Below are 25,358 nucleotides of genomic sequence, written 5' to 3' on the forward strand. Positions count from 1 at the left end.
CAGGCCCATTAACAGTCGTTCCTTATTCTCCACCAACCCTTCTGCCCCTGCCAAGCTGCCAGTATACTTTCTGTATCTGTGGATTTTGTGTGTCCATCTGTATCTTGGACATTTCCCATCAATGGAATTACACATTGAGTGACCAATTGCATCTGGCTGCTTTCGCTCAGCATCGTATTTTCAAGGTTCATCAAAGCTGTAGCTTGTGTCAATGCTTCATTCCTTTTGTCTGAATTACATTCCGTTGTGTGGATACACCACATTTTATGTACCTGCTCATCAGCTGATGGATGTTTGAGTTGGTTCTGCCTTTCGGCAATTATGAATAATGCTGCTGTGAAGGTTCGTGTACATGTTTCTCTGTGGACACATGTTTTCATTTCTCAGACCCTACATGTGGAATGGATGGGTCATATGGTAACTATGTCTAACTTACTGAGGAACTGCCAGACTGCTTTCCACAGTGGTTGCACCATTTTACATTCTTACCAGTGATGCAGGAGGGTTCCAGTTTCTCCACATCCTTGCCAACACTTGTTATTATCTGTTTCTCTGATTACAGCATTTCTCTGATTACAGCCATCCACAAAATTATTTAATAGGCATCTTGTTTATCCTCACATTCAACCAGTAAGCCTTTAATTTTTTTTACTGAAACATAGTTGACACACAGTATTATATATTAGTCTCAAGTGTGCAGTGTAGCGATTTGACATTTACATATATTATGAAACGATCTCCATGATAAGTCTAGTAACCATCTGTCCCCATGCAGTTATTGCGATACTAGTGACTGTATTCCTTATGCTATGTGTTACATCCCTGTGGCTTATTTATTTTGTAACTGGAGGTTTGTACCTCTTAACCCCTCTCATGTGTTCCACTCCCTTTCCAGTCCCCTCCCTTCTGGCAACCACCTGTTTGTTCTCTGTATCTATGTTGTTTGTAGATTCTGCAAATAACTGCAATCATGTGGTATTTGTCTTTCTCTGTCTATCTCATTCCACTTAGCGTCATACCCTCTAGGTCCATCGGTGTCACAGATGGCAAGATTTCATTCTTTTTAAAGCTCAGTAATATTCCATTGTGTAAATAGACCTTATCTTCTTTATCCACTCATCTATCAGTGGACACTCAGGTTGCTTCCAGATCTTGATTGTAAATAATGTTACTGTAAACAGAAGGGTGCATGTATCTTTTCAAATTAGTGTTTTTGTTTTCTTCACTGTGAGCCTTGATATTAGGGCTCCCCAGCTAAGGGAAGCTGAGGCTCAGAGTTCTAAAGTTAGTTGCTCAAGGCTACTTGAAGAGGTGCCTGTTTCAGGTATACTAGGAGCTTCGGGCCCAGGGAACATCCTTGGGATCTTTGCAGCCCTCTCTGTCTCTTGGAAAGAGGTGTGTCCTGCTGGGATGGAAAGTCTGTCTGAGGATCAGGGATGTGACCTCCCTAGAGGGCAGGTACGTTCAGGCCCCTGTAACCTGGGGCTGCCCCTCCATCCTCTGTCTCCTGTCTGGGTTGTTAAAAGGTGCAGATCCGGTGCCTTGGTTGTCTTCAGGGCAGTTCTAACCTGCCTGGGGCCTAACAGTGTAAGTGCGGGCTTTGCCCAGAGGAAGGGCGTCTTCTAGTTTTTGTGAAGTTGCCTTGTAGGCTGGAGATGCCTGAACTTCTCACCTGCTGATGCCTGGTTCTTGCGGAGAAGGGAACAACCCCAAAGCTCCAGCATCTCTGAGCTGCTCCTGAGTGTCGGGGTAGGGTGGGTGAGGCTGTTGCCCTGGGCAGGCAGTGAGTGACTCACACTGGCCCCTCGCCCTTGTAGGAGCTGGAGCTGGTGGAGGACGTGTGGCGAGGGGAAGCACAAGACCTCCTTTCTCAGATCGCCCAGCTGCAGGAGGAGAACAAGCAGCTCATGACCAACCTCTCCCACAAGGACGTCAGCTTCTCCGAGGAGGAGTTCCAGAAACACGAAGGTAAGGGAGGGGCTGGCACGGGAGGTGAGGGGAAAGGCACTTCCCATCGTCATCACCAGTATCACCAGTGAGTCCTGAGGATGGTCCCAAGCGTTGTGTCTCATGTCACGTGCATTTACACCATCACATGCCAGGCGTGCGTGCTCAGTCGCGTCCGACTCTTTGTGACCCCATGGACTGTAGCCCACCAGGCTCCTCTGTCCATGGGATTTCCGAGGCAGGAATACTGGAGTGGGTGGCCATTTTCTCCTTCAGGGGATCTTGCCAGACCAGGGATCAAACCTGTGTCTCTTGCATTGTCAGGCGGGTTATTTACCACTGTGCCACCGGGGAAGCCGTTCCCGCCATCACTCTGCCCGAGAGAAATTGTGTAGTCTGGTTTACAGGTGATGAAACTGAGCAGTTCATTTAATAAATTGTTAGAGGTTCCTCACTTCTCCAGACTCTTTTCCAGGCACTGGGGATACATCTTGGACAAGACAAAGCCCCAGCCCTCGTGAAGCTTATGTTCTAGTGCAGAAGAGATAGATGATAAATATGTAAACAGATAGCACAGTCCTGATTCTGACCCACGTTGTGGAAGAACTGAAAAGGAAGGTGGGTGGAATATGATAGAGTTGACTTGGTGAGGAGCTTTTTTAGATACAGTGATCAAGGAGGGCCTCTCTAATGAGGTGACATCTGAGCCCTAGTTAAGTCATGGAGCGAGCCATGCAAATATCTTGAGGGGAAAGCAGGTACGAAGGCCCTCGGGCATGACTGTTTATGGAAAGCCAAGGAGACCAGCATCACAGACCAGCATCACAGAAGGCCAAAGGTGGTTAAAGATGAAGTCAGAGGGGCCAGCAGCGATCAGATCACATAGCCCCTTAGAGACCTAGGTTTGGATTTTATTCTGAATGTGCTAGGAAGAGATTTGATGTACATGTCATGGGCACACGTTTAACAATGAGCAAGCCGGGATGGCCACCCAGATCTTAATGGCGCTGGAGCACCCCAGCTGTCATTGATCTCATTAACAGTTATCTAGAACCTTCACTCCAGGCCCTCTGCTGGTGCTGGGGAAGCAAACACAGGAAGATTTGGTCTGGTCCCTGATGAGCTGCTTCAGCTTAGGGCATTTGAGATCTTTAGTTACAGCAGGCAAACTCTTAGTTGTAGCATGTCTAATCTAGTCCCCTGAAAAGGGATCAAACCTGGGCCCCCTGCATTAGGAGCTTGAAGTCTTAGCCACTGGACCACCAGGGAAGTCCTAGAGCCATCTCTTTAGTCTGAGTAAACTCCTTGGGTCCTGACACAAACCCCTCCTCATGTTTGTTATGAAGGGGAATGGACTTCCAGGGAGGAGACCTGAAGTTCAGAGGTTACAACTCTCGTGAGTATAAAGTACCGCACTGTATAAGGACCATAGGGACCAAGGAGAAAGGAAATGTTTGATCCAGGTGCTGCCGTCCTCTTGTCCATGGGTTTCCTTTGTTGAGACATGAACGGTGCAGTGAAAACAAAAGTCTTAGCAGTGATAAGCATTGGTGCTCAAAGCGTGCTAACCAGGGGTGATTCCTAACCTGATAGTTACCTGCTGAGTGACCTTGCTCAAGTCATTTGACCTTGGTGTGCCTAAGTGCCCCATGTGAAAATGGGGCAGATAACCCTGTCTCTGTCATCAGATTGTTGTGAGGATTAAATGAATTAATACATGTAAACTGCTTAAAATAGTACGTGGTGCCCACACGCTGAAAGTTTTTAACTATTGTCACTATGAGCTATTGTTATCCAATCTCCTTTTTGAAAAAGAGGAGGAAAACAGGCTGAGGGGGTGCAGCCTTCCTCTTTATGGCTTAATAATATTCCCTTATCTGTTTGGACAACGTTTTGTTTTTATCCATGCCTCCACTGACGGACGCGGGCTAGTTTCCAACTTGCGGGTGTTGTAAAGAATGCCACTGTGAAGGTTCTGGTATATGTTTTATGTGGACATAATGTTTTTGGTGTTTTTTGTTTTCTTTTAAATAAATCGTGGCTGTCCTGTGTCTTCGTTGCTGCACTCAGGCTTCTCTAGCTGGGGCATTTGGGCTCTTAGTTCCCCGACCAGGGATGGAACCGAGGTCCCCTGCATTGGGAGCGTGGAGTCTTATCCACGGGACCCCCCAGGGAAGTCCCTGTTTGCGGTGCTTTGAGAGGTATATACCTCCAAGTGGACTTGCTGCAGCCTGTGGTAACTGTTGGACTTCACGAGGCACCCTTCGCCATCTTTTGGTTTGTGATATTTCTGGAGGTCACCCAGTAGGCTCCAGGGATGATGTGGGAACTCCCCTGCCTGCCCCAGTGATGCCCCAGAGGCCTCGGGTCTGCCAGGTGTGGGTCCCAACACCCGGAGCTGCTTTCTCGGGGCTCGTTGCATCTGTGTATATGCGGCACCCTCTGTGTGGGAGGGCTGTGCCTCGGCTCTCTGCGTCCCTGCTGGGCTCTTTATCAGACAGCCCACACAGGTGCCATCTGAGACGCACTTAATTGGCATCTCACGTGGGTCCAGCTCCCAGGGCTGAGCTCAGGGAGGCTTGGGTGTTCTGCACGGCTGCAGCCCCCACCCAAGTGGAGAAACTGGGCGGATGCCAGGCATGCCTCTCACGGTTATTTTTATTTTGCACAGGAAGCTATGGGAACATAACAGGGACAAGAGCATTTCTTCCACCTTGGAGAGGAACAGACACAGGACAGAGGGTTCCTGGGGAGAGGTGCCCCCATGAAGTTAGACTATGTGTCGGGCATCACTTGGGGCAAACTAGAGATATAGGGGATGAGGGGGTGGGGTGCCTGCTTAGAAGAGCCGGCCCTGGAACTTGCCTGGCGGTGCAGTGGTTGAGACTCTGGCTTCCATGGCCAGGGGTGTGGGTTCGAGTCCTAGTTGCGGAACGAAGATCCCACATGCCGCGCAGGGCAGCCAAAAAATAATTTTTAAAAAACACTATGAAAAGAAAAAAGAGGGCTTCCCTGTCGGCTCAGGGATAAAGAATCCACCTACCAATTTGGGAGACACAGGTTCCATCCCTGATCCAGGAAGATCCCACATGCTACAGAGCAGCTAAGCCACAACTGCCCAGTCTGTGCTTTAGAGCCTGGGAGCTGCAACTGTTGAGCTCATGCCCTGCGGCGACTGAAGCCTGTGCTCTGCAACGAGAGAAGCCACCGCAGTGAGAAGCCCAAGCAGCACAACTGGAGAGGAGCCCCCGCTCACTGCTACTAGAGAAAAGCCCACACAGCCAGAAGACCCGGCTCAGCCAAAAATAAATAAATAAAGTAATTAAAAACGAAAAGCAAAACAAAAATAAGAGCCAACCCGCCTGGAACAGTGGTGCTTTCCCAGCCATCGATACTGGGCGCTGGGCTCAGAGCACCCGCCAGTCTCTCGTCTCCAGCTCCCCGAAAGTCTCCAGGTGAAAAAGCACTTCACTGCCTCTTGTATTTGGAAACCGTCCTGTCAGCACTTGGAAACTACTAGTTAGCACATGCTGAGATGAATTACAGATATGGAAGCGATGGGGGGTGGGGGAACAAAAATATGCTCAGGCCTCTGGAGAAAAACTCCTGGGCTCTGGACAAACAACTCTTGTCACTAGGAGAGGCTGAAGACTGACCACTTAGCCATTGTCTGAAGGGAAGCTGAGACATCTTTTACCTTTTACCAAAAACTGTAGGCAAGTCACAGATATGACTATAATTTTTCTACGGGTGGCATTTAAAAAAGTAAAAAGGTGAAAGTAATTCCAATTTAAACCAATAGGCCCAAGGTATCATCCTTCAACATGTTATCAATTTAAAAAATCATCAGTAGAGGAATTCCAAGGTGGTCCAGTGCTCAGGACTGCACGCTTTCACTGCCAAGGGTCTGGGTTCAGTACTAGTCAGGGAACCAAGATCCTGCAAACTGCATGATACAGCCAAATCAATAATTATCCATAGGATATTTTGCATTTTTTTCATATTAAGTCTTTGAAATTTGGTAGTTTATTTATTTATGTATAATCACTGCAGATGGTGACTGCAGACATGAAATTAAAAGACGCTTACTCTTTGGAAGAAAAGTTACGACCAACCTGGATAGCATATTGAAAAGCAGAGACATTACTTTGCCAACAAAGGTCCGTCTAGTCAAGGCTATGGTTTTTCCAGTGGTCATGTATGGATGTGAAAGTTGAACTGTGAAGAAAGCTGAGCACCAAAGAATTCATGCTTTTGAACTGTGGTGTTGGAGCAGACTCTTGAGAGTCCCTTGGACTGCAAGGAGATCCAATCAGTCCATTCTGAAGGAGATCAGCCCTGGGATTTCTTTGGAAGGAATGATGCTAAAGCTGAAACTCCAGTACTTTGGCCACCTGATGCGAAGAGTTGACTCATTGGAAAAGACTCTGATGCTGGGAGGGATTGGGGGCAGGAGGAGAAGGGGACGCCAGAGGATGAGATGGCTGGATGGCATCACTGACTCGATGGACGTGAGTCTGGGTGAACTCTGGGTGATGGACAAGGAGGCCTGAAGTGCTGCGATTCATGGGGTCGAAAAGAGTCAGACACAACTGAGGGACTGAACTGAACTGAATGTTATATTATATGTTGTTGTCGATATTTAGTTGCTAAATTGTGTCCGACTCTTTGTGACCCCATGGACTGTAGCCCACCCGGCTCCTCTGTCCAAGGGATTTTCCAGGCAAGAGTACTGGAATGGGTTGCCATTTCCTTCTGCAATATACATATATGTTTTATTTTTATTCATTTGTTTTTGACTGCGCTGGGTCTTCAGTGCTGTGCTAGGGCTTTCTCTAGTTGCTCTGAATGGGGGCTACTCTTGTTGTGGAGCACAGGCTCTAGGAATGCCGGCTCAGTAGTTGTGGCTTGCAGGCCCTAGAGCTTGGGCTCAGTAAGCAGTTGTGGCACGCGGGCTTAGTTACTCCGTGGCAGGTGGGATCTTCCCAGACCGGGGATTGAACCTGTGTCGCCTGCATTGGCAGGTGGATTCTTATCCACTGCACCACCAGGAAAGTCTTATATATGTTTTGTTGTAGTAATCTGTACATAATATTTATCATCTTAACCATCTTACCCAGTATACAATTCAGCTGGGTCTAGTACATTCACATTGTGCAGCCGAACTCCAGAACTCATCTCATCTTGCAGATCTAAAACTCTGTCCCGTTAAATGATAACTCTCCATGCCTCCCTCCCCTAGCCCCTGGCAACTGGCATTCTACTTTCTGTCTCTATAATTTTGACTACTCCAGGTATCTCATAGAAATTGAATCATGCGATATCTGCCTTTTTGTGACTGGTTTACTTCACTGAGCATAAATGTCCTTGACTGAGCGTAAATGTCCTTGACTTTCCTCCGTGTTGTATGTGTCAGAATTTCCTTCCTTTTTAAGGCAGAATAATATCCCATTGTATGGGTAGACCACACTTTGTTGATCCACCCATCCGTTGACGGCTGATGTGTATTTTACATAGAGCACTTTGAGGGGTGATAAAGTGGTTGCGAGAGTGTGGACCCTGGAGCCAGGCTACCTGAGTTTCAATCCTGGTTGTCGTTGTTCAGTTGCTAAGTCGTGCTGACTCTTTGCGACCCCATGGACTGCAGCACACCAGGCTCCTGTGTCCTCCGCTGTCTCCCAGAGTTTGCTCAAGTTCACGTCCATTGAGTCAGTGATGCTGTCTAACCATCTCATCCTCTGCGGCCCCCCTTCTCCTTTTGCTTTCACTCTTTCCCAGCATCAGAGTCTTTTCCAATGAGTCGGACCTTCGCATCAGGTGACCAAAGTATTGGAGCTTCATCTTCAACATCAGTCCTTCCAATGAATGTTCAGGGTTGCTTTCCTTTAGGATTGACTGGTTTGATCTCCTTGCAGTCCAAGGGACTCTCAAGAGTCTTCTCCAGCACCACAGTTTGAAAGCATTACTTCTTTGGCGCTCAGCCTTCTTTATGGTCCAACTCTCACATCCATACATGACTACTGGAAAAACTATAGCATTGACTAGATGGACCTTTGTTGGGAAGGTGATGTCTCTGCTTATTAATACGCTGTCTAGAATCCTGAACAGTGCCTAAATCCTGAATCCTGGTAGTGCCGCTCCTCAGCTGTGTGACCTTGTGTAAGTTCACTAGCTACTGTGCACCGCAGTTTCAACTGTACAGTGGGAACAGCAGGATTCCTACTTTGTAAAGTATTCTGAGGATAGAGTGAGCTAAGCTCTGTTTATATCAGCATCTTCTATAAGGAGACCCTGAGACGAGGATGTTCCTCTGCAGGTGATTTATTAAGGACGTCCCCCCTAGACAAGACTATTGGGGGAAGTGGAGGGATCAGGACAGGGAAAGGAGGAATCCAAATAAAGTCCATGCAGGGCAGTGAGCTCTGGAGTGTAAGTTACACCTAAGAGTCTCCCTACCCTTGGGCACAAGGGTGCAGTTTCTTTTTTTAAATATTTTTATTTACTTATTTATTTGGGTGCACTGGGTCTTAGTTTCAGCCTTTGGGATCTTCAATATTCATTGCAGCATGCAGGATTTTTAGTTGCGGCATGTAGGATCTAGTTCCTTGACCAGGGATCAAACCCAGGCCCCCTGCATTGGGAATATGGAGTCTTAGCCACTGGAGAGCCAGGGAAGTCCCCTGAATGTCTCGTTAATTTAGCTCCCAGAGTCTTGAATTGCTGGGTGACTTAAATAATTGCTCAGATGGTAAAGAAGCCTTTACCAAGGCAGGAGGCACAGGAGACACAGGTTGGATCCCTGGGTTGGGAAGATCCCCTGGAGAAGGAAATGACAACCCACTCCAGTATTCTTGCCTGGGAAATTCCCTGGGCAGAGGAGTCTGGCAGGCTACAGTCCACGGGGTCACAAAAAGTTGGACACGACTGAGGGAGTAACAACACAACTCCCGGCTTTTACCTATGTCTGTGAATCTCTTCAAAACACTTAACCTTATAGTTTTTCAAACCACTTCTCCAGCACTCTCGGACTGTGTCTTAGCAGAGCGTTTGGAGCAGGGAGAACTGGTATTTCTCTTTTATAGATAAAATGACACTTGGAGACACTCACTCTGGGCCAGGCCTGTTGTGAGTACTTCACGTAGATTAACAGAGGCAGCCTCACAAGAGTCCCCGAGATGGGGCCACCACATGACCCCCATTTGCAAGTCAGAAAACAGGCACCAGGTCAGCTGCGAATGAGTCCAAGTAGCCTAGCCCCAGACTCCCAGCCCTTGACCATGTGTTCTCTGACTGCTCCATCCTACAGCCACCAACACCCATGAAGGTGATGGATGGCGAGTTCCCTGGTGGCTAGTGGTTAAGATTCTGGACATTCACTGCCATGGCCCGGGTTCAACCCCCAGCCTGGGAACAGATCCTGCAAGCCATGTGGTGTGGCCAAAAACAAAAATCCTTTCTTTGGGAATTCCCTGGTGGTCCAGTGGTTAGGATGGGCTGCTTTCACTCTGGTGGCCTAGGTTCAGTCCCTGGTTGGGGAACTCAGATGTAGGTGGGTCCCAAATACAGATTTCCTTTCTCTGGACTTCATGCTTCCCTGCCTCCATCCCACTTGAGTTCTACTCATCTGATTCCTCAGAGTGGAATGTACCCGCCAAGGATTAAATTGATTGAGCTAAGCCCCTGATACTCCTGCCCTGGGGTTTTGCAGGATGGGGGCTCAGAGAGAAGACAGCAAATGTTTTTGTGGATTTTTCACAGATTCTGCCTGCACCAGATTTCAGAACCCCCTCCCCTACGCAGACAGAGATACACACACACACTCGCTCTAGCATTGTGTCTAAGGTGTGGTTTTTCTGGAAATGTTAGTCATGTCTTCTTGTTCCACTACCCCAGGCCCAGGTCCTGCCTCACATCAGTTGCCCAGGAGTTTTGAGAGAGGGATACCCAGTGCCCAGAACCCTCAGATGGCCCTGTGATTCCCCATCAGCAGTCTGGGGGCCTGGCAGTTAGGACTCCAGCTGAAGAGTCTCCTTTGAGGAGCAGGGAGTGTCTGGAGAAATAACTGACTTGATCAATTTCAAATGCAGCTGGTAGTCGCTGTTTCTCACTGCTGTGCAGCGTTCCATTGCCTGTCACTCTCAAGGTTTATCTTTTCATCCTACTACTGACGGACATTTTGGCAGTTTCCAGTTTGGGGCTATTACAAATAATGCTGCTATGAACATTTTAAAAATATTTATTTATTTAGCTTTGCCAGGTCTTAGTTGCAGCATGCCGATTCTTTGCCATGAAATGGAAATGTGAGATCTAGTTCCTTGACCAGGGATCCAACCCACGCCACCAGCATTGGGAGTGCAGAGTCTTAGCCACTGGACCACCAGGGAAATCCCTACCGATGGTTTAAGCAGGAGAGGGAGGTAGACTCACCTGCTGGTCCCTCTCGCCCCTCTCTAGGCATGTCAGAGCGGGAGCGGCAGGTGATGAAGAAGCTGAAGGAGGTGGTGGACAAACAGCGAGATGAGATCCGTGCCAAGGATCGGGAGCTGGGGCTGAAGAACGAGGATGTTGAGGCGGTAAGTGCTGAACCCCGCCTGCCGTGTCCACCCCTGGCCAGGAGGTACCAGCAAGGGACTCCACCCTCCCCTCCGAAAGCTCCCCTTCTCCCGCTCGGTCTCACTCCATGGGCTCCATGATGTAGGGATCCTGCCCGTGGCTTGGTGGGCCCAGCCCTGAAACAGTCGCTATGGATAGGCCCCTCAGCCAAGTCTTCACTGGAACAGTAGGAGGGAACGTGGCAATGCCCACTGACCTGACTGTTGCCACACACTGAGGAAGTTCCAGGGCCTGGTCAGCCTTTTTCTGACCCTGAGGCTTCCTCCAGTCCACCCCTTTCATGGCCTGGCATTGTCCCGGCCCCTTCAAGAACCTATACTTTGTCTCTGGTTAAATTAAAAAAAGATACCCCTTTCTCAAAGCGTGTTACTTCCTTCTGTTGGGAAATTGTCATAATATACTAACAAGACCCTTATCTTCCACCTGACGTAAAATTATCATAGTAAATATATAAATTGCCCATCTCTGGCATCAACAGAGTTGTAAGAATGTGAACAAATTTCAAGCAAATCAAAGCGTGTACAGTATGAATGGCATGCCTGTAGACGGTTTGCCCTTGTTCAGTGCACAACGTGAGCTACTGTATGTGGCGGCCTCGTCCAGTGGGCTTTCTCTCTCTACAGCTGCAGCAGCAGCAGACCCGGCTGATGAAGATCAACCACGACCTCCGGCATCGCGTCACAGTGGTAGAGGCCCAGGGGAAGGCTCTGATTGAACAGAAGGTAGAACTGGAGGCAGATCTGCAAACCAAGGAGCAGGAGATGGGCAGCCTGCGGGCGGAACTTGGGAAGCTGCGAGAGAGGCTACAAGGCGAACTCAACCAAAATGGAGAGGAGGAGCCTGTGGTGAGTGGGAAGCCGGCCTCTGTAGGCTGGCTCGAGGTGGGCCAGGCTGCCTTGCTTTCACCATTATACTTGAGGGAAATAGGAGGCCCAGAGAGAGCCAGCTTCTGGCCAGGAGACACACAGCTGGGCAGAGGTAGTGCTGGGCCTGGAACCCAGGACTTCCAGCATTCTAGCCCCGAGTATCCAGCTCGCTGGTGGTTACTGGGCATCTGCTGTTCATTCATTCATTCAAATAATTATTGACTATGTTATAGGCATGGGGGATGAAATGGAGACCTGGTTCCTGTGCACATGGGGCTTACAGCTAGTATGAGAGAAAGACATTAGACAGATAATCACATAATATACCATGCGTGCATGCGTGCTCTGTCACTTCGGTTGTGTCTGACTGTTTGCGACCCTATGGACTGTAGCCTGACCCTATGGACTGTAGCCTGACTTTTTGCGACCCTATGGACTGTAGCCGGCCAGGCTCTTCTGTCCTTGGGATTCTCCGGGCAAGAATACTGGAGTGGGTTGCCATGCCCTCCTCTAGGGGATCTTTCCAGCCTAAGGATTGAACCTGTGCTTCCTGCCTCTCCTGCAGGTTCTTTACCTGCTGAGCCACCTGAGAAGCCCTAATATACCATATGACCCAGCAATCCTACTTTTAGGTATATGTCCAAGAAAACTGAAGACATGTGTCCACCTAAAGACATGTACACAGGGATTTCCCTGGGGGTCCAGTGGTTGGGAGAATGCCTTCCAATGCAGGAGACAATGCAGGGAGCGATCCCTGGTCAGGGGACTGAGGTTCCACGTGCCACAGGGCATCTAAACCTGTGTGCCGCGAGTACTGAGCCTGCGCGCTCTGGAGCCCGTGTGCCACGGCTAAAGAAGCCCACGCGCTGCATCTAAGACCCAACACAGCCAAATGCAGGAATGTATTTTAGAAAGGCCTGTACACACGTTCATAGCAGCACTAGTTTCAACAGCCAAGAGGTGGAAACCACCTACATGTCCATCACCTGGTGACTAGATAAACAAAATATGGTCTGTCCACATCGTGGAATATTATTCAGCCATAAAAAGGAATGGAATACTGAGACATGCTGCAATTTGGATGAACCTCAAAAACATGCTAAGTGTAAGTAGCCAGACAAAAGGCCACATGTTGTGTGAGTCATTTGTTTGAAATATCCAGAACAGGCAAATCCATAGAGAGAGAAAGAAGACGGATGGTTGCAGAGACTGGGAGAGGGGAGACTTCTAATGGGTACAGGGTTTCTTTTGGGGGCGATGGAAATGTTTCTGGAATTAGATAATGGTGATAGTTGCACAGCCTTGAATGCACTAAAATGTATTCTGATTTTTATACTTCAAAAGAGTGGATTTTATGGTATGTGAATTATATCCCAAAAAGCAAACCAGCAATTTATGTTAAAGGAGAGCCATAGTGCCAGAATGCCCCAACTGCATGGACTCTAGAGCCAGTCTGCTTTGGTTCATATCTACTCTACTCCGTACTACTGCCATGACTTTAGAAAAGTATTTAGCTTTTTCACATCTCAGTTTTCTCGTCTCTAAAATGGGAATACTAGGGAGTTCCCTGGTGGCCTTGTGATTAGGATTTGGTACTTTCATTGCAGTGGCCTGAGTTCAATTCCTGCTCAGGAAACTGAGATCTCATAAGTCATGTGGTTTGGCAAAAAAAAAAAAAAGGGAATACTGATAAGAGTTCTTACTCCCAGATTGTTATTATGAGAATTAAATGACTTAGTTCATTTAGAGTGTTAGCTGTTATTATTACCATGATAGTCTGAGGGAGTCAAAAAGGCTTTGCCAAGGAGGTAATGGAAAGAATGAGAGTGAACTAGGTGAAGGGGGGTGGCTGTACAAAGGCCCTGTGGCAGGGGAAATTGCAGTGCAGTCAAGGAAGAATAAGAAAGAAAGAGTAAGGCACTTCCTTGGTGGTCCAGTGGTTAGGACTCTGCCCTTCAAATGCAGGGGGCAAGGGTTCGATCCCTGGTCAGGGAACTAAGAGCCTACATACCACATGGCGCAGCCCAAAAGAAAAAAGAAAGTCAGGATGGCTGGTGTGCAAGCTGACAGGGAGGGAGAGGGTCTGAATGCGGTCAGAGAGGTTGGCAGGGGCCAGTGCTGCAGAGTGGAGCTTGGCTTTTATCTGCAAGCACTGTGCTGGGCGCTGTGGAGGTTTGAGGAGCTTACAGCCCAGTGCAGGAGACAGTCTTGGACCCCAGCAGCCACACTCAAGGTGGGACGGGATTGTCTTCGCACTAAGAAGCTGTCTCTGTCTGGGTTCCCTCGAGGCAGAGCTTGAGAAGAGAAATGTGGGCAGGAGGTTAACTGGGGAAGTGATTGATTTCAAAGACCAGAGAACTGACACAGGGAAGGAGGAAAAGGGAATTTGAGGGTGTGTCACTGAGGTCGCCATGGGGAAGCTCAGTCCCTCTGGGACCTCAGAGAAGACCTCCCAGAACAGTCTTTCTGGAGGAGAAAGTCTTAGAGCAATGATCTACAAATGCCTGTCCCCAATTACTAAGGGGAGGTGGGGTCCCCAGGGGTGTTATCCCTACCAGTACTCCCAGGCAGAACTTGTGGAGCAGAAACTGGGGGGGAAATGGAAAGACAGGGCACTTCCCTGGTGGTCCAGTGGCTAAGATTCCAAGCTCCCAATCCAGGGGGCCTGAGTTTGATCCCTGCTCAGGGAACTAGATCCTGCATGCCACAACTAAGATCCCACATGTGGCAACTAACACCCAGTACAGCCAAATAAATAAATGAAGTAAATATTAAAAAAAAAAAATGAAAAGACATCCAGTGTGTGCTCGAGGTGGGGCTCTGTCCACATGAATGGAACCACACCACAGCTGCAGCGGAAATCCGGGTGGGCCCAGTATGTGACCCAGGGCACCAAAGGTATCTCCCACGTAGATGTGCCCCTGGGATATTCCAGGAACATAGAGATGGGGCAGTTAATCCTGATGGGGGTGGCATGGAGTTTCATGGACCAGCTGTTGCTTCAGCTGAATGTCAGTGATTACAATGCTAAGATATTGATAGACAGATGTAGAAGATGGATATACTGTTTCAGAAAAGTGTAATGAACTGTTAGAGAAAAACTCAGAGCTTCCCATTTCTTCCAGCACATATTTTTTGACTTTCCAGTTTGCAGGCACTGTGCTGGTCTCTTGGGTTCCAGGTGAGGGAGGTAAGATAGACGAACTTTCCATCAGGCTGGCTCAAGTCCCAGCAGAGTCATTAAGTATCTTGTGAATTTGGGCCATACACTCCTAGGTTCTTTGAAGGACAAGAACCTGCGAGATACAGATAGGAAGGAAGAGAGAGAAGTCTTAAAAGGGAAATTGGAGTAGAATCTTTTGGCTACAGGTGACAAAAGCTTAACTTAAAATGGTTCAAGGATTAAAAAAAAAAAAAGGAATTTGGGACTGTGTAACTAAAAGCTTTGAGTTAATGACGGCTTCAGGTATAGCTGGTTCCAGGTGCCCTGATGACGCTGGCAGGAATTTGTTTCAGACCTTCTCTCTGTGTTGGTGTCATTCTCAAGCAGCCTCTTGCCATATAGTGGCCCCTACTCAACCAGCTTTGCAAACGCAGTGGAAAGAAATTGCTTCTTTCTCAAATTCTCAGCAAAAGTCTCAGGAACCTTCTCATGACCTCACCTGAATCAATCACTGTGGTCTGAGGTCTAGATTATACATGTTGTCCATTTCTAAGCACATGGCTCTCCATGATGGTGCCAATCCAAGCCACATGCACGGAGAGTAGGAAAGAGGAGTTTCTCCAGAGGAAGGCTGCCGTGACCCAGCCCAGAGATGTGCAGGCCAGGCAGGACAACAGCTGTCGTCAGTGTCAGAGAGTCAGGGTTGAGAATGCCACACACAGAACTCTGAGCAGTGAAGGCTGTGGATTCTTTCACAGGGTTTCAGCTGGGGAGTGGGAGGATCAGCTCTGAGTTTATGGCGGACAGTTGAACAAGGAGACGACGGCAGCCATGGCTGTCAGGAGCCCTTGGCAGTAATCCAGGCAAGAAAGGTGAGGGCTGGACCAAGTCGATAGCCTTGGGATGGAGGGGGCGCCCAGCAGGCGAAGCTTGGGGTGGTCACTCCCTCCCACCTCCCCTGGGTCCCCCTTTCAGCCTCCTGAGCCCCACGAGAGCTCAGGCTCTGTCTCTGGCTGGTCCAAACCTGGGTCCTGAGGACATCACCCCTAGCCACAAGACTCTGAGCCCTGTTCCAGATCTCTTTCGGACAAGGACATTTCACACCTCCTTGGCCTCGTCGCCGGTAGGTTTCAGTTTCCTTTCTGGCTCCACGGAGGTGGGGCAGAAACAGAGGAGTAAAATCCAGTAGCAGTTATGACTAACCCACTAAGCTTCTCTGCAGCATCTGTTCCTGAACTCAGGGTGTCTTTTGAGGGCTTGACAACATCCTTTGGAGTTGAGTGGCGTTCAGGATGCTTGTCACTCAAACAAGGAAGCTGCAGGGAGTGGTGGCCTCGTCACCTGCTGCCATGTGACTTGGGGCCCGTCCATCTCTTTGGTAATAGGTTCTTATCTGACAAATGAGGGACATGAACTTGACTTGATTCAGTAGATCTAAAAGTTAGCATGGCTGGCACTAAAAGGAACAAAATGGGGTCATTTGTAGAGACATGGATGGACCTAGAATCTGTCATGCAGAGTGAATTAAGTCAGAAAGAGAAAACAAATATCATATATTAATGCATATATGTGGACTCTAGAAAAATGGACAGAGGAACCTATTTCCAAAGCAAGAATAGAGACACAGAGGTAGAGAACAGACATGTCGGCACAGGGTGGGGGAAGGGGAGGGGGGGACAAATCGGGAGATGAGGACTGACATATGTACACCACCATGTGTAAAACAGATAGTAGTGGGAAGCTGCCATATAGCACAAGCTCAGCTCGGTGCTCTGTGATGACCTGGATAGGCGGGATGGGGATGCTGGGAGAGCGGTCCAGGAGGGAGGGGTGTATATATACAAACAGCTGATTCACTTCATTGTACAGCAGAAACCAACACAATATTGTAAAGCAATCATACTCCAATATAAAAAAAGTTAGCATGGCTGGATAGAGGGTGGTGATCAGAGAAGGGCACAGTGAATTCGGAGTGTAGAGGAGATGGCCATGCAGGGCTTCAAGGCCTTGAGAAGGGTCTATGGGCTGGGTAGGATGTCCGGGGATGGAATGTGGGACAAGAGGAACAGCATAAGTCAGACTAGAGACTGTGCAGGGTGAGGCTGGGGTGGTAGTTAGTCCTGGCACCAGATCAGTGAGGGAAGATGGGAGCTATGCAGGGATCCAGAGCCAGGGAGGAATCCATTCTTTTTCTTTTTAAACTTTTATCAGAGTATGTACTGTGCTGTGCTTAATCGCTCAGTTGTGTCCAGCTCTTTGCGACCCCATGGACTGTAGCCCGTCAGGCTCCTCTGTCCATGTGGATTCTCCTGGCAAGAATACTGGAGTAGGTTGCCATGCCCTCCGCCAGGGGATCTTCCAACCCAGGGATCGAACCCAGGTCTCCCGCATTGCAGGCGGATTCTTTACCAGCTGAGCCACCAGGGAAGCCCATTGGCGTATAGTTGCTTTACAATATTGTGTTAGTTTCTGCTGTACAGCAGAGTGAACCAGCTATATGTATGCATGTATTCCACCCCCCACCTTTTTTAAATTTCCTTCCCATTTAGGTCACCACAGAGCATTGAGCTATACAGTATGTTCTTATTTATCTATTTTATACATAGTATCAATAATGTATTTATGTCAATCCCAATTTCCCAATTCATCCCAAACTCCACCCCATCCCCCTCGGTATCCACACATTTGTTCTCTGTGTCTCCATTTCTGCTTTACAAATAAGATCATCTGTACCATTTTTCTAGAGTCCACATGTATGCGCTAATATACGATATTTGTTTTTCTCTTTCTGTCTTACTTAACTCTGTATGACAGACTCTATTTCCATCCACATCTCTACAAATGACCCTGTTTCCTTCCCTTTTATGGCTGAGTAGTATTCGTTTGTATATATGTATCACATCTTCTTTATCCATTCCTGCGTTGATGGACATTTAGGTTGCTTCCATGTCCTGGCTATTGTAAAGAGTGCTGCAGTGAACACTGGGGTGCATGTATCTTTTTGAATTATGGTTTTCTCTGGGTATTTGCCTAGAGGAATCTGTTCTTAACATTGCCTCTTGATTCATATGATTCTTTCTGAGATGTTAATGCTGTCATTTCAGTGTGATCTCCAGTAGGCAGGTCTCTTTGTATATTTTTATAACATATTTATTGAGAGGTAATTCACATGGTATACAATCCACCCATTTTAAAGTGTACAGATAAATTTTTTTATTTTTTGGCTGTGCCATGTGGAATCTTAGTTCTATCCAGGGATCAAACCCACACCTGCTGCCTTAGAAGCACAAAGTCTTTAAAAAATAATATTTATTTATTTGGCTGTACAGGGTCTTAGTTGCAGCATGTGGGATCTAGTTCCCCGACCAGGGATCAAACCCAGGTCCCTTGCATTGGGAGCTCATGGTCTTAGCCACTGGACCAGCAGGGAAGTCCCAAAAGGGCAAAATCTTATCCACGAGACTTCCTGGGAAGTCCCCAGGTCAGTGGTTTTTAGCATTAAATATATTCACTCTATTGTGTGATTGTCACCACTATCTAGAACATTTCCATCAGCCCGGAAAGAAACTCCCTACGCATCAGCAGTCACTCCCCATCTGCCTCCCCCAGCCTCGGCAACCACTCGTTTACTTTCTGTTTCTGTGGATTCGCCTCTTCTGGACATTTCGTTGAAATGGACTCATGCACCATGTGATCCTGACTACCTTCCTACTCAGCATGTTTTCTAGCTCATCCAGCGTCTCACAGTTTAACTGATGGCTGTCCTGCCTTTGACAGTTGGACATATAAACCCTAAGAAAATGAAGTCGGCTTCTTGTCTAAAGGACTTTATATAAAACCAGTAAGAAAACTTAAAGGTAATAGTACCTCCTCGATGTCAGTGTCTCCGCCTTTTAAGTTATGATTTCTTAGTAAGTTGGGGTTTTTGTTTGTTTGTTTGTTAACTTTTTATATTGGAGTGTAGCTGATTAAGATGTTGTGATAGTGTCAGGCACATAGTAAAGTGACTCAGCCATACCTATGCATGTATCTGTTCTCCCCCAAACTCCCCTCCTGTTCAGGCTGCCACATGACATACGGCAAAGTTCCCTGTGCTACACAGTAGGTCCTTGTTGGTTATCCATGTTAAATTTAGCAGAGTGTACATGTTGATCCCATACTCCCTTACTATCCCTTCCCCATCCTTCCCCCCTGGTAACTGTAAGTTCATTTTTTAAGTCTGTGAGTCTGTTTCTAGTTGTTTGTTTGTTTTTAAGTATACAGGAAAAGCAGAGAGGGGCCTGATGGCTGGCCTGTGAACCAGGGTTTTGGGCACTGAATTTATCCATGGTAGCCTGGAGCTACCAAGGGTGACCAGAGCACAGTCATTCCCCACTGCTGGGCGAGGGCTGCTCAGAAGTATGTTCCAGGGGCCTTGGGAGCACAGGAAGTGATCTTGCTAGACCCAGGCAGTGGTGGGGTGAGGGGAGCATGCCCAGGGAGCCAGGACTCAGGATGGAGGGCCCTGATGGAAGGTATTGTCTCCCTAAGGCCTCTGGACAGGCCCCATTGCTTGTCGGCTGGTCTCTTAGGCCTCCCTGGGGAGTACCTGGGGCCTCAGGCATCTCCCTCAAGCTGTGCCCAGAGAGCCTCAGGGGACCACAGACAATCAGCGATAACCCGAGCTACCTCTGTGGTCCCTCATGGGCTAAGTCTAGAAGGCTCGCTGCCGATTGACCCGATTGCCATGTTGGGAAGAGCCTTGGCCATGTCTCTCGAGGACTGGGCTGCCCAGGGCACTGCAGCAGTGCCTGGTGGCCTCCGGAAAAGCTGAAGCCCCAGTCTCATCCTCTTCTGCACTTCCAGGCGGCAGTCCCAGAAATCAGGACTTTTTTTTCCACACCTGTCTCGGCATCCCTCAAGCTCTAAGGGGATCAGGTTGTTCCTCTGATAAAAGAACTGTCTTTTTGCCAGAGATAAAGAACTCAGGTTCTGAGCAAGCCCTTTGGTGTCTTGGGTGAGGACAGCCCATGGAGGTGAGCAGGGAACTACCATACCCTGAAAGCCTGTATTCATAAGAATGCCTGATGTAGGCGTGGGAAGACCCCTTAGAAATATTAATGGGTTTTTTAGGGCTCACTGGGGAAACGGGCCTGGAAAGGAGCAGGCAGCTTGCCCAGAGCCCTCTGGGAAAGTGAGGGGTTGGGACCCCTCCTGAAGGGCTTTATGTCTTCCCCAGGCATGTGATCATCTGTCAGCTGGCACTTCCCAGAGACAGAAAGAGGCAGGGGACTTGCCCAGCGAGTGTAAGAGCCTGGGTTGTTTGAAGGAAGGGCTGGAAGGGAGTGTGTGAGCCTGAGATTTCTGTCTACAGCTTTTAACACCTATGGCATCTAGGCAGAGAGGGAAAAAGGAGAGATGAGTGTGCAGCCCTGGAAACAGCACATAAAAGGACGTAGCTGCCACACAGCATCAGCCCAGTGTTGCCATGTAGACTCCATGTGACCTAGTTTTCCAATGTTTTTCCCAAAAAGAAGCCCGAAACCCAAACTTTAATGTGAAATCTCCTGATCTAAAACAATTGGCAACTACTTCAAAGGAGTTTTAGAACACAGAATCAAATAAAAGGTGGGTCGGGTGGAAGTGGGGCCACTGGGGTGGGCCCAGAGTTCTTGGTGAACTCCTACACATCCCTCAAGACCCTGTGCACAGAGACCACATCTGCAGTAACATCTTCTGTGGTCCTCCTCAGAATTGATGTCCTTGCACCTTTCATTATATTATCTTATAAATTTCTATTTGTGTGTATCTTTCCTCCACCTCCACCTGTCTGATTCGTCTTATTAGCTCAGTGACCAGCAGGCACAAAGTTGGTGCTCAGTCATATTAAGTGACTATTAGACCTGGGTTTGATCCCTGGATTGGGAAGATCCCCTGGAGAAGAGAATGGCAACGCACTCCTGTCTTCTTGCCTGGAAAATCCATGGATAGAGGAGCCTGGCAGGCTACAGTCCATGGGGTTGCAAAGAGTTGGACACAACTGAGTGACTAACACACACACACACACCTCCGAGGATGCTCTGTGGTTAACCTGGGCAGAGGAAGAGAAGAGAACTGCCATTAGTGAGTGCTTGCTGTGTATTAAGCATTTGTTCTACATGGTCTTGGGTAGAGGATACTGTCTGAATGTATGGTCATCAGGTGGTCCAAGGAGCGGCCCCAAAGGCTCTGCAGAGGGAGTTAAACACTGAAGATGGACTTCCCTGGTGGTCTAGTGGTTAAGACTCCATGCTTCCAATGCCAGGGGCGCAGGTTCAATCCCTAGTTGGGGAGCTAAGATCCCACATGCCAATGGTACAGCCAAAAAAAAAAAACCCAAAACCCTTTGAAGATGTACCCTGAGAACACAGTCCTTTGCAGGTGTGGCATCAGTGACCACCTTAGAGTGCCTTCCTGGGGTGTTAATCCCCTGTCTCCTCCCCAGTTCTTGGGCAGGAAGGGGCCCCTCTCAGCTGCCCAGCTGGCTTGGGTGGGCGGCGTGTGTCAGGTTTCAGTTTCCCGCCGCCTCCAGACCCCTCCCCTGCTGCCCCTGCTCGCGCTGACTCCGGCTCAGACCCGCTTCCCATCCCACGCCTGCCGGGTGGCTCTGCCGTCACCTGATCTCCTCTGGTGGGTGGTGTCTCCTTTCAACTGTCCTCTCCCAGAACAGCACGTCCCCGACTCTCTCCAGACGTGAGGCATCTCAGCTCTGCCTCCTGTAGTCCTTCAGCCACCTGGCCCATCTAGGCTGGAGTCCCTTTCTCCTTGTGCTTCTGTGGGGTTTTGGTGGGGTGGGGAGCCAGTTCTGTATTTCAATCCCTTCCCTTGGTCCAAAGCTTTCCAACTGTTGTCCTAAGCTTTTGTCCACTCCTTCTGGACAATCATGGGACATTGGCAATGCAAGGCTGTCAGGAATTGTACACTGCCTGTAGAGTATGGGCCACCTGCTGATACGGCCAGCTTGGACCTGGAAAGCTTGCAAAAACTTCCTTGCTATCAAAAAAAGAAAAAAATGTTGGCAAGGATGTGGAGAATGTCAAACCCCTCCTACACTGCTTACAGGAATGTAAAAGGGGGCAGCCACTGTGGAAAACAGTTTGGCAGTTCCTCCAGAAGTTAAACATAGAGTCACCATATGACCCAGCAATTCCACTCCTAGATGTATACCCCAAGGAACTGAAGTGTTCAAACAAATCTTCACACACAGATGCTCATGGCAGCATTGTTCATTTACCGAAAGGTAGAAGCAATTTAGATGTCCATCAGTGGATAAAAGGATAAACAAAATGTGGTCTATTCACTCAGTGGAATATTATTTAGCAATGAAAAGGAATGACGTGCTGATACGGGCTACAATGTAGATGAATCTTGAAAACATGAGTGAAAGAAACCAGTCACCAAAAGCCACATATATGATTCCACTTCTAGAAAATGTCCAGAAAAGGCAGACTCATAGAGAAACAGAAAGCAGATGGTGGTTGCCAGAGGCTGGGGAAAGGGGGACTGCTGATGGGTGTGGAGTTTCCTCTGGAAAATGTTTTGAAACCAGTTAAAAGTGGTTGCACTGCACCAAGAACGTGCTACACGCGTGCACGCTCAGTCGTGTCCGACTCTCTGTGACCCCATGGACTGTAGCCCGCCAGGCTCCTCTCTCCATGGAATTCTCCAGGCAAGAATACTGGAGTGGGTTGCTGTTTCCTTCTTCAGGGGACCTTCCCGACCCAGGGATTGAATCTGTGTCTCCTGAGTCTCCTGCATTGGCAGGCAGGTTCTTTACCATTGTGCCATCTAACATCATGGAATTGTGCGTTTTATTTTTAATAGGGTTTTGATTTTTTATATTGAATTTTATTTTCTTTTTAATTTTTGGCCATGCCAAGTGGTATGTAGGATCTTAGTTCTCCAACCAGGGATTGAACCTGGGCCCCCTGCACTGAGAGTGCAGAAGCTTAACCACTGGACCACCAGGGAAATCCCTGAATTGTGCATTTTAAAATGGAGATTTTATGTTAAGTGGATTTTTATCACAATTAGGAAAAACAACCACAAAACTCCTTGCTGTGGAAGAGAGCAGGAGTGTGGGGTTTGGGTCTGGAAACTTAGCAGACTAGGATCCATCTGTGTGATCCACGTGGAAGAGACATAAATGCCCTGCGGCAGCTGCAACATTAACCTCCCACCTCCACCCCTACCAGGGCTTCCACGGAACGCCAGTGAATAGATCCCCGCCACCCCTGGGGAAGGCCAGAAGGCTAGTAACAAATAGGAAACTGTGTACAACTTCTTATCAAAGAAAAAAGGAATAGAGAATGGCACACTGGATCTGATTCCAGCGACTTTGGCCAAATTAGCAATAGCCTCCGTTAGTAAGGGCTTCCCTAGGAGGCGCAGTGGACACGAGAGGAGATGCAATACGCTCGGGTTTGATTCCCAGGATGGGAAGATCCCCTGGAGGAGGAAATGGCAGCCCACTCCAGTATTCTTGCCTGGGTAATTCCATGGACGGAGGAGCCTGGCAGGCTAGAGTCCATGGGGTTGCAAAGAGTCAGACAGGACTGAATATGCCAATTGGTTAGAAAATGAAGCAAGAACATGGGGAAGGGAAATCAGGCAGACTTACGAGGACGGTGGCACTGGGGGAGCATTGCGTTTCTTCTCCTCTGACGCCTTTTAGTGTTCTTTGTAATTAAAACCCTGAGTCAACTGGGGAGGCAATGGGACTGTGGGTCTGGGTATTGAGAAGGCAAACAGTGCACAGGTGGCCACTGGCTGTGCTCTCCCCAAGGATGAATGCTGACTGCACAGAACGTGAGCAGAGGCCGCCCCCAAGTTCTTAAAATAGCGCCCTCGGCAAGCTGCTCAGGCCCTGGGGAGGGTGGGAAATTCAGGCTCCGGCAGGATGCAGAGTGGGTGCTAGTGGCTGTGGCCAGGAATTCATTAGCAGCATCTCTGCCCCCTCCAGGCGGAGCTGGGCGGAGAAGAGTGTGTCTCCGAGGCGGAGAAGGTAGCCATGGATCTCAAGGACCCCAACCGCCCCCGGTTCACACTGCAGGAGCTGCGGGACGTGCTACATGAAAGGAATGAGCTCAAGTCCAAGGTGTTTTTGTTGCAAGAAGAGCTGGCATACTATAAGAGGTGAGTGTTCCGCGGAGCTCCCAGGCTGGCTCCATTCTGAGGTTGTTCAGAGTCTGGGGACAAATTCACACCTGGAAGACAAGGACTGCACCTGTGTTCATTGTGGGCATCGTCGCTGGCCTGAAGCACTTACATACCAACTCAGAATTCCTTTCTGAAACTGGGGCTCAGATTCCTCTTATAATTCAGAACTTTTCCAGCAGTTAAAAAGGAATATTATAAATACTGTATTACCTTATGATCTTTACTACATGTGAGTTCTGGGGCAGCTCCCCCCAAATCAAACAAAAGAATATTTTTGCAGCAAAAGATGTGAACATTCATACGAAATCAGTGGGATCAGTCAAGATTATAAACAGCCTCACGAGATTTCATTTCAGAGTTTGCCACCAAATGAATGACCAAAAAAGCGAATTTTGGTTTTTAGAGCTGTTTGGATTTGGGAATTACAGATAAGAGATGGTGGGGGATAAAAAGGAAAAAAATTAACAGAGATGATGGAGCTACCCAGCCTAATATTTTTGATCATTTAGTTCATCCGTGATCAATGAAGTCCTTGCACATACAGTAGCCACTAGCCATGTGTGGCTATTTAAATGCATTAAACTTAAGTAAAATGTAAAATTCAGTTCCTCAGTGGTACTCACCACATTTCAAGTGTTCCATCAGCACTTGTGGCTGATGGCCACATATTGAACAGTGAAGAAAAACATTCCCATTCTCCTGCAAAGTCCTATGCACAGCACTTTTCCGACTTAAACAACTATCTCATACCATGCCACCTCATACTCATTCAGCTTTGTACATGTGCTTCGTCGCTCAACTTGTGTCCAACTCTGTGTGACCCTGTGGACTGTAGCCTGCCAGGCTCCTCTATCCATGGGATTCTCCAGGCAAGAATACTGGAGTGGGTTGCCATTCCCTTCTCCAGGGGATCTTCCCAACTCAGGGATCGAACCCATGTCTCATGTTTCATGCATTGGCAGGTGGGTTCTTTACCACTAGCGCCACCTGGGAAGCCCCAGCTTTGTACACATTGCCCTTCTATTGGTTCCTCAAAACACACCTTGCTCGGTTCAGGTAACTTCAGGACCTTTGCACATGCTGCTCCTGCAGCTGGAAAAACATTCTGCATGACTCTTCCCATAGTTGGCTCCTGGTCACTCGGGGTTTGGGTCGGGTGTCACATCCTGAGAGAGGCGTTCCTTCACCATCGCCGCCCCTTCAAGGAGTGCTCTGCCCTAGTCACAGTCTCTCATTTTACTCAGTTTTGCTTTCTTTTTGGCTGTGCTGTGTCTTCATTGATTTGTGCAGGCTTTCTCTAGTTGCAACAAGCAGGGGCTGCTCCTCGTTGTGGTGCTCAGGCTTCTCATTGTGGAGCACAGGCTTCAGTACTTTTGGCTCTCAGGCCCTCATGCGGGCTTAGTGCTCCACAGCCTGTGGAATCTTCCCTGACCAGGGGTCAACCCATGTCCTCCTGCACTGGCAGGCGGATTCTTATTCACTGCACCACCAGGGAAGTCCCACACCCCCCTCAGTTTTACTTTCTTCATGGCTTTTTTCACCATTTCACATTCTCCTGTTCCGGAACATGCTGGTTTTATTGTCTGTTTCCA

The 25,358-nt window shown here is 48.4% G+C and overlaps 1 protein-coding gene across 3 annotated transcripts in view; it reads left to right on the forward strand.

Moving 5' to 3' along the window:
- Nucleotides 1-25,358, forward strand: part of RILPL1 (Rab interacting lysosomal protein like 1) — a 42,703-nt gene that overhangs the window by 6,431 nt on the left and 10,914 nt on the right. For all 3 annotated transcript variants that reach the window (XM_061384599.1, XM_061384600.1, XM_061384598.1), the window contains exons 2-5: nucleotides 1,818-1,968; nucleotides 10,402-10,520; nucleotides 11,184-11,405; nucleotides 23,570-23,742. In XM_061384599.1, the coding sequence (XP_061240583.1) occupies nucleotides 1,818-1,968; nucleotides 10,402-10,520; nucleotides 11,184-11,405; nucleotides 23,570-23,742 (665 nt within the window). The remainder of the gene's footprint in view (nucleotides 1-1,817; nucleotides 1,969-10,401; nucleotides 10,521-11,183; nucleotides 11,406-23,569; nucleotides 23,743-25,358) is intronic.

Source organism: Bos javanicus, chromosome 17 (assembly GCF_032452875.1).
Source record: "Bos javanicus breed banteng chromosome 17, ARS-OSU_banteng_1.0, whole genome shotgun sequence".
Classification (NCBI taxonomy): Eukaryota; Metazoa; Chordata; class Mammalia; order Artiodactyla; family Bovidae; genus Bos; species Bos javanicus.